This window comes from Sus scrofa, chromosome 7 (genome assembly GCF_054392235.1).
Source record: "Sus scrofa isolate SSC_HxYL_T2T_F1_AM1 chromosome 7, Sscrofa_HxYL_maternal_Yorkshire_Landrace_v2.0, whole genome shotgun sequence".
Classification (NCBI taxonomy): domain Eukaryota; kingdom Metazoa; phylum Chordata; class Mammalia; order Artiodactyla; family Suidae; genus Sus; species Sus scrofa.
Window position 1 is genome coordinate 46,657,986 of NC_139389.1, and position 9,525 is coordinate 46,667,510.

Consider the following 9,525-nt stretch of genomic DNA (forward strand, 5'->3'; position numbering starts at 1 on the left):
GGAGAAGGGAGAAGCAAGCAGGGTCTGAGCCTCAGGAGCTTCCCCCCCAACACACATCCCTATTACCACCCCTTCCCCCTGCTTGAGCCATGAGCATGGATTGGGAGCTGAGAGGAGTTGCAGCTGTTGGCATGAAGCCTCCTTCTCCCTGACTTGGGGAGGCAAGGACCAGCAGGTAATCTCACCCTTACTTGAGCTGTTGCTGCACCCTGACGCTCTCAGCCGGCTCGGATTTTATAAAAATGAATTAAAAAAATCTCCAAACGTCTGATCTCTTTTTGTGAAACACGATAGGTTTGGGAGGAGTTTCCGATGAGGTACTGGCTTCTCAGCCAAGGGCATTAGGAAACCAAGTACCAACATAGCCTGGCTTTAGTTTCTCTTCAGTGCTAAGTCAATGCCTTGCGACAGACGAAAAGTTGGTGACGTTTTCGCAACTGGGTGCCCTTTTCTGCTGTAGGAGGGTTCCCAGGTGGCCCGCGGGGCTGCCGGGCCAGCCTACCCCAGCCTTTTGGCTCGGCGGTGGGCGGGATCAACTCTGACGTCGCCAAGCCGCGTGGACTCGGCCTACGGAAATGCAGGAAGGGGCGGGGCTCCAGGGCGGAAGTAGTGCCATTAGTCTTTGGCTCTACGCAGAAGCCAATGCCGAGAGTAAGCTCCCGGAATGGGTTGGCTGCCGCGTCTCCCCACGGGGCCTGGGATGGCGAGGAGGACGGCGGGGGCCTGCGGAATGGTGAGGGCACAGCATCGGGCCGAAGGGGAAAGCGCGGGTGGCGGGGAGAGGGGCCAGGCAGCAGCGCCCGCCCGGCGCCCAGTAGTTCAGCGTCTGGTGTGGGCTCGGACCCCGCAGACGCCGTTACCTAAGTCTTGGAAAGACGCCAACCGAGAGCGCCTCCAACGTATTGGAGAGTAAGAGAGGCTGCTTCCTGCGTTAGGACTTACTGAGCAGTTTCTTAAAGGAAGAAAGAGGGCTTTGCGCAGGGGGAAAAACGTGTGTTCAAAAGCAGTCAGGAAAGGGCATGGATTGTTGGGGAAGGCTTAGTAGGTGAAAATTCAACCAACTTCGTGAACATGGAGTTCCGTCGTGGCTCAGTGGTTAACGAATCCCACTAGGAACCTGAGGTTGCGGGTTCGATTCCTGGCCTTGCTCAGTGGGTTAAGGATCCGGCGTTGCCGTGAGCTGTGGTGTAGGTCGCAGACGCGGCTCGGATCTGGCATTGCTGTGGCCGGCCGTGGCATAGGCCGGCAGTGGCATAGGCCGGCAGCTATAGCTCCGATTAGACCCCTAGCCTGGGGACCTCCAATAAGCCATGGGTGCGGCCCTAAAAAGACAAAAAAAAAAAAAAAAAACTTAAACATTATTAAGCGTTTATAGTATGCAGGTACAGTTCTAGATGCCACAGACAGTGAATAAAGCAACCCCAAACTCTTCTTATAAAGCTTATTATTTAGGGCTTAAAAAAACAAGAAGCAATTTAATACATTAAAAGGCAATAAAAGTTCCCACCGTGGCGCAGCGAGTTAAGGATCTGGTGTTGTCTCTGAGGCAGTGCTGGTTCGGTCCCTGCTCCGGAACAGTGGATTAAGGATCTGGACCAGCTGTTGCTCCCATTCTATCGTTGGCCGTGGAACTTCCAGATTGTCTGGAACTTCCAGATTGTCCGGGCACGGCAGAAAAATAAAATTTACAAAAGGCAATAAAGGACGAAATTGCATGTTTTGAAAGGGTGGATTTGGGAGTTCCTGCAGTGGCACCGTGGATTAAGAATCTGACTGCAGCAGTGCCCATTGTGTCGCAGTGGTTAATGAATCCGACTAGGAACCATGAGGTTGCAGGTTCGATCCCTGGCCTTGCTCAGTGGGTTAAGGATCCGGCATTTGCCGTGAGCTGTGGTGTAGGTCACAGACACGGCTCAGATCCTGCGTTGCTGTGGCTCTGGTGTAGGCTGACATCTGCAGCTCCGATTAGACCCCTAGCCTGGAAACCTCCACATGCTGCCAGAGCAGCACTAGAAAAAGACAAAAAAGGGAAAAAAAGAATCTGACTGCAGCGGTTTGGGTTGCTGCAGAGGTGTGGGTTCCGTTTCTGGCCGGCACAGTTAGTTAAAAGATCTGGTGTTGCCTGTGTTGCCGTAGCTCCCGATGGGATTCAATCCCTGGCCCAGCAACTTCCACATGCCAAGGAAGCGGCCATTTAAAAAAGAGGGGGGTGGGTTGGAGTTCCCTTCGTATCACAGTGGTTAACGAATCCAACTAGGAACCATGAGGTTGCGGGTTCAATGCCTGGCCTTGCTCAGTGGGTTAAGGATCTGGCATTGCTGTGAGCCGTAGTGTAGGTTGCAGACACAGCTTGGATCCCTCGTTGCTGTGGCTCTGGCATAGGCCAGTGGCTACAGCTCCGATTAGACCCCTAGCCTGGGAACCTCCATATGCGGCTGGAGTGGCCCTAGAAAAGACAAAAAAAGGGGGGGGAGTGGGCGGGTGTTATGGTATGTGGATTGTATATCTCAATTTTTCAAAAGAGCTTTGAAGAGAAAGCAGGGGAGAGTTTGCAATTTTAAGTAATCACAAACGACCTCAGAAGGTGGCATTTGAGAAAGAGTTTGAAGGAAGTTGAGGAAGCAAGCAATAAATACATCTGGAGGAAGTATTTCAAGCAGAGCCAGAATCAAGTGCAAGGGAACCGAGGTGGGAACATTCCTCCTTAGAAACTGCTGGGAGGCTGTTGACTGAAGAGGAGTAAAAGATTAGTAGGAGATGAGATGAGAGACAATATGGGGGATAGGTCATATGGGGGTTTCCAAGCAATTACAAAGCCTATAGCTTTTCCTCTGAGTTAGAAGCCATTAGGGGGTTTTGAGTTCTGGAGTGACTAGTCTGAAGGATGTGTGTGTGGAAATGAGGTGGGAGTGATAAGATGAGGTTTGCATTTTATATGCTGACCTGGGCTGAGGTGGGAAGGCAGGAAGCATAGCTTTGAAAGGAGTGAGACTGGGGTTGGGAGAGCAGTTAGGAGGCTCAAGCACTGATTGAGGTGAGCGGCGCTGAGCATATTCTGAACCAGAATAATGGCAATGGTAACTGAGCAAGGAAGCCAGAGGTCCTTGTGGGGAGGCCTAGAAAGGAATAATTTAAAAGAGAAGGCGATGGGAGTTCCCATCGTGGCTCAGTGGTTAACGAATCCAACTAGGAACCATGAGGTTGCGGGTTCGATCCCTGGCCTTGCTCAGTGGGTTAAGGATCCAGCATTGCTGTGAGCTGTGGTGTAGGTCGCAGATGTGGCTCGGATCCCGAGTTGCTGTGGCTGTGGTGTAGGCCGGCAGCTACAGCTCCGATTAGACCCCTAGCCTGGGAACCTCCACCTGCTGCAGGTGCAGCCCTAAAAAGACAAAAGACAAAAATAAAAATAAAAAAATAAAAGAGAAGGTGAAAAAGAAGAGACTGGTGGAGTTCCTGTCGTGGCTCAGTGGAAACGAATCTGACTAGTACCAGTGAGGGCACAGATCTATCCCTGGCCCCACTCAGTGGGTCAGGAATCCGGCACAGCCATGAGCTATGGTGTAGATCACAGACATGGCTTGGATCTGGCCTTGCTGTGGCTGTGGCATAGGTCAGTGGCTGCAGCTCCAATTTGACCTCTAGCCTGGGAACTTCCGTATGCTGTGGGTATAGCCCTAAAAACACACACACACACACACACACACACAAGACTGGCCTGGTCCACCTCCAGCCTTCCTTAGCAAGGTGAGGCCCCAGGTAGCTGGAACGGTTGGTGAGTTAGATGTCACTGTAGCACCTTTGCTGCCCGGGACCTGCAGTGATTGGTCTGAAGGGGATATTGAGACATGAGGATGGGGTGACGTCATTGCAGTCTTTGCAGTAGTGGAAGATGCTGAGCTGAGTTGACTCCCGACACACACACACACACCCCCCACTTCCTTCCACAGGCACTTCTGACATGTCATTTGAGGAGCTGTTGGAATTGCAGAGCCAAGTGGGGACTAAGACATACAAACAATTGGTAACTGGAAACAGCACTAAGAAGCAAAGTTCTAGACCACCTGTCCAGAAAGCATGTGTGGCCGATAAGCACAGGTGAGGAGCATGGCCTGCCCCAGGAGTTGCAGGATACCTGGGACCTTGAGTAGCTGCTTTCTTGTGTGGCAAGTAGGAGGCCTTTGACAAGACAGGAGCTCTCTTGACCTGTCCTTTCATTTCTCTGTAGGCCTCTGGAAATGTCAGCCAAGGTCCGTGTGCCATTTTTGCGTCAAGTTGTCCCCATCAGTAAGAAGGTGAGGAAGAGGCAGTAAGGTGCTCTCTCAGCGAAAGGACAGCGAACAGTTCTTTTATGTTCTTTGTTCTCTCCAAAGGTAGCCCGCGACCCGCGCTTTGATGATCTGTCAGGGGAATATAATCCTGAGGTGTTTGATAAAACGTATCAGTTCCTAAATGACATCCGAGCCAGAGAGAAAGAGGTGTGTAGCATGAGACTGGTTTGTGGGGATCTGAGGGGTGGGAAACTGGAGCCCTGGCAGAGGGGAGCAGGGCTCCCCAGTTTACGGGCTGTGTGATCATTGGCCAGGTTACTTTACCTCTTTTGCTTCAGTCTCCTAACCACAAGAAAAGAGGTGATAGTAATTCCTCTCTCATGGTGTTATAGAACTAACTTATGTGAACCTCTTAGACTAATGCTCGGCACAGAGTTTTAGTTAAACATTTACACAATGCTAACCATCATGTTTCATCTTCAATTGTGGAGCTTGTGAAAAAACAGTTGAAGAAGCGCCGCTCAGGGGAGGAGCATGAGAAACTGCAGCAGCTGCTTCAGCGCATGGTGAGTAATCTGGGGAGTGGGTCAGTCACAGGAGGCACCTGTGGGAGTGGTGAGAGCACGTGGAGGCAGGAGGTGACTGGCGGTCCCTCCTGTTCACTCATCTCACTGGTCTCTCCTCTTGACTCTTCAGGAGCAGCAAGACATGGCACAGCAGGAGCGAAAGCGGCAGCAGGAGCTGCGCCTGGCCCTGAAGCAGGAGCGGCGGGCTCAGGCCCAGCAGGGCCATCGGCCATACTTCCTGAAGAAATGTGAGTGGGGCACAGCCATGACAGGCCATTACAGGGGCAGGGATTAGTGCCCATAGTGGCAGAATGTACTGCCACTGTTTAGTGCCCATAGCGGCAGAATGCCCACTGCCGCTGTTCCTACTTTCCTCCACTTTACCACGGGAAGAAACAGCGGGAAAGAACTGTTTGTAACCATGCTTGCATCCCTCCGTAGACTATGGGCAGGAAGTGTGACTTTCCTCTCTGGCCCACCCCCATGTAGGTTGGCTTGGGCACAAAGAAGGAGCTCACAATTGAGTTGAGAGAGTGGCATCCTAGAGGTCAGCTTGCTTATACACCATTGAATTCCAGATGGGTGTCATAGCCCAGTGTAATGGTCAAGACTTGCTGACCTGGGGGCAGGGGCTTCCTGCTTGGCTTACCAGCTTGCTTTCTCCCTGTGCTCTAGCTGAGCAGCGCCAGTTGGTCCTAGCTGAGAAGTTCAAGGAGCTGAAACGCAGCAAGAAGCTCGAGAGCTTCTTGAGTCGAAAGAGACGCCGAAATGCAGGCAAGGACAGAAGACATCTCCCTTTGAGCAAAGAGTAATAAGAAAATGTCCTCAGCTCTTCTGCTGCCCCAGCAAGAAATGCAGCTCCCGGGACACATTTGGGCTGGGCCTGTTCTGGTCCTTTCCCACTCAAGGGCAAGGCTCACAGCTGCCTTGGAACTAGATTGGCTCAGAGATGACTGAGAGGGTCTGGGCTGCCCCAGGGCTGGACGAGAAGAGCAGTTCAGCTTTGTGCCGCAACGCACTTCCTCTCCTTGGACCTGGTTCACCGTGTCCTCCTGTCCTTCTCCCACTTGCCTTGAGACAGTGATTCTGGTATAGAAGGAAAAGGACCAGTGAGTGACACTGAGGCCGGTTGAAGGCCATAGGGTCTGCGAGTGACTCCCAGGACTGAGTCTTTATATGGGAGCCAGTTCATAAACACTCTTGTCACTCATCTTTTTTATTCTGCTTATTTTATAGGCGACCTAGAATTGCTATTTCAGGGGTTGTGCATGGGGTAGGAAATAAACCTGAGGCTGCTACAAAGTGGGGAGTTAGGTCACAGCCCCCTCCTACTTAAACCTAACAGATGACATGATCATTCAAAGAGGGAACCACTTCCACAACTCATCAACTTAGCTTTGGTATCTGATGCAGAGAAAGATAGGAGGTGGGGGCAGAAAGCTTCCCCAGTAGGTCAGCACAGCTGGCTCTACTGTTTGGGTTGAGAATTCAATATTGCCCACGTGGACTAGAAAATATTCTTAAGCTGACAATTCAGTTTAAATGGCCTCAGGTTGGTAGTACCTTGAGGCTCCTGGCACAGAAGCAAATGCATTCCTCTCGAAGATTGTATGTGAAACACAGGCCTTAAGGAATTCCTTCAGGTAAAATTTCACTTACAGTGAAAACACAAAGCACACAAGGGAAGAAACTACTGTGAGCAAGAGTCATTAGGAACATCAGCAACAGAATCAGACGTGCAAAGACTAAGATGTTGGAAGCATAAAACAAAATGTAAAAATGTCTCAGGTTTAAAGAAAAGTTCTGGCTAATGAAAAAACATCGAAAAGGACCAAATTGGTTTGATAAAAAAAGTTTTTAATGGAAAATGTACTATTTGAAGTTAGAAACTTATTATGGTTAAGTAGCAGAAGAGACACACCCAGAAGGAGAATGAACTGGAAGTAGATGTGAAGATGATGGAGCCCAGGAAACAGGGAAATGGAAACTAAGGAAAAGAGGTTAAACACGTGGAAGAAAGGAGTTCCCTGCTCTGGCACCACAGAGTCCATGGCGCCTCCGCAGCACCGGGACACAGGTTCAATCCCCAGCCTGGCACAGTGGGTTAAAAGGATCTGGGGTTGCTGCAACTGTAGCTCAGATCTGATCCCTGGCCCCAAGGACTCCATATGCCACAAGCGGTGGCCAGAAAAGAAAGAAAAAAAAAGGAAGATAGAATGAGGAGGTGTGACACAAATCACAGTTCCAGAAGGAGAGAGTTCTTGAGAGGCAGAATTTTCTAAAGTGATAGAATGTAAAGCCCCAAGAATCAGGAGCCCCAAGAGACAGGAATGTGAGGGGGAGGGGGGTGGTTCTAGAAAAATCACACAAACTAGAGAACATTAGATTAGCATCTAAAAAACAGCTGGTAAAGGAAGGGGTAGAATTCAAAGCTGAGACCTCTGTTATTGCTTGCTGCCTCTGGGATGGCGAAGAAAGACGTCCTACTGACAAAAATGCACAAAAAAATGCATTTCTCCCAGTGACCAAGATGAAGGTTGTAACTGCCAGGAGAGTTCTGGCCCAGAGGGAGTGAGGGAGCCAGTGCCACGGCCTCCCCAATGCCACATGTGTCAATTCTGCCGTAAAGCCAACAAACCATTTCATGATGATAAAAGCAGAAAAAGACAAACTACTGGGGTCACAGGAACCTTAAGAAAATAGAAGAGAAGCTTGAAAAAAAAAAAAAAAAAGATAAACTCAGCAGTTAAAAGCCCTCTTCTTTGTCGGATCCCTTGTTGATGTGACGTCAGTGCTGCCACCCCAGGTCCTCCACTTGCCGCCCTGTGCTCTAGACAGACTTCCAGCAGAGCATCTGGTCACCAGGCTATGAGGGGGATGCTGGGAAGGCAAGTATCTGGTCTTACGTGGTGGGAGATGGGCTCTATCTTCTACCTAGATTCAAGGTGGCCGGTTTCCAAGCATGAGAAGGGGATTCAGGTGAAGGGTGGTCAAGAAACCGAGACATGTGTCCACCACAAGGCTGCTCTGGCCCCAGGCCTTCAGACCATTACTTTCAGTAGCAGGAACTTGAGGGAGCCAGAGGAGACGGTGAGAGCACTGAGCTTCAGCTGCAGGTTGGTTTGTTAACAGTTTTAGTGAGATACAATGCACGTGCCATATAATTTACCCATTAGAAGTATACAATTCAGTGGGTTTTAGTATATTCAGAATTGTATGACCATCACTCACCCACAATTTTGCAACATTTTCGACACCGTAAAAAGAACCCTCATGCCTTCTATCAGTCACTCCCCATTTCTTCCCAGTACCCTCAGCTCTAGGCAACCACTAAACCACAGTCTCTAGATTTGCCTATTTGGGGATAGCTTATATTACTGGGATCAATATGTGGTCCTTGCGCAAACCAGCTACAGGGGAATAAGGAATTGAGACTGAGGATGGTCTCACAAGGGCATCAGGTAGCCAACTTTCATCCCCTAAGTCAGCCAGGAAGTGCCCCCCCCTGTAGAGGAGGCAGCTCAGGTCTTTACTGATGCAGGTGGGACCGCTTGCCTGGATGGATGGATTTGGGCAGATTGGCCAGGCTGGAGTCGGATTTAGACTGACTCTGACTCCAGAGTCAGGGCCAGAGTTGGGGTTAAACTGCAGAGGCTAGCATGTAACATAGGAGCTGGACTGCAGACAGAGGCATGCAAGATTTGGGGGTCATGGCTGGTGTGTTCTTTCCTTAAGAATTGTTGGAGACCCGTCCATTGCGGAAGAGGAGTTGGGGACTGGGTGGGAGACTGCAGGGCAGGGTGACTGAGTAGGATATAAGGGGCTGAGCGAGCACAGTGGGTGAGGCTGGTGACTCAGCCCACACAGGAGCCCACAGGGGCTGCAACAGCACAGGGGTGGCAGTGGGAGGAAGTCCCATCTGGTCCCCTACATGTGGTGCATGCTGGCCTTGGTCCTGAGCCCAGGGTTTCTGCTGGGAAAGGATAGGCTGGTAGAGAGCATGAGAACCCAGAGAAGCAAAAAGTGCTACCTGAGAGTTCCCGTTGTGTCTCAGTGGTTAACGAATCCGACTAAGAACCGTGAGGTTGCAGGTTTGGTCCCTGGCCTCATTCAGTGGGTTAAGGATCCAGCGTTGCCATGAGCTGTTGCGTAGGCTGTGGCTGTGGCATAGGCCGGTGGCTACTGCTCCGATTAGACCCCTAGCCTGGGAACCTCCATATGCCACAGGAGCAGCCCTAGAAAAGGCTGAAAAACCAAAAAAAAAACGCTACCTGGAGAGCTGGCTCGACATAATGAGGGCATGGCCTGGGCCAGTGAAAGAGCCACAATCTCTGGCACAAAGGTCAAGAGGCACCATGTGACAAACTGTAGCAACCCCACTGTGCCCATGGCTTCCCCAGCCTGCTGCTGCTGCCTCAGGATAGCCCGGGCCAACAGGATGGTTCTGCTGTGAGAACCACCCACAGCACCCTGGAGCCAGCACACTGCAAAGCAAGCATGGCCCTCACTCTGTTTTGCTCCCTCATCCCGGGCATCCTGAGTCCCAAGCCCTGGCTCCTTTTTCCCTTTCAGACTTGTTTTTTTTTTTTTTTTTGCTTTTTAGGGCCACAGCCGGGGCATATGGAAATTCCCAGGCTAGGGGTCGAATTGGAGCTACAGCTGCTGGCCACAGTCGCAGCTACAGTCACAGC

General features: G+C 50.9%; 1 protein-coding gene and 1 long non-coding RNA gene across 2 annotated transcripts in view; both read left to right on the forward strand.

Annotated features, from left to right (window-relative positions):
• Positions 1-9,525, forward strand: part of LOC146401553 (uncharacterized) — an 838,561-nt gene that overhangs the window by 136,014 nt on the left and 693,022 nt on the right. The window lies entirely within an intron of this gene.
• RRP36 (ribosomal RNA processing 36) lies at positions 352-7,637 on the forward strand. Its single transcript, NM_001123090.1, is given in 7 exon segments — positions 352-733; positions 3,948-4,095; positions 4,226-4,292; positions 4,371-4,475; positions 4,760-4,834; positions 4,965-5,082; positions 5,510-7,637. Coding segments are annotated over 7 exon segments (741 nt in total). The 5' UTR covers positions 352-642; the 3' UTR covers positions 5,647-7,637.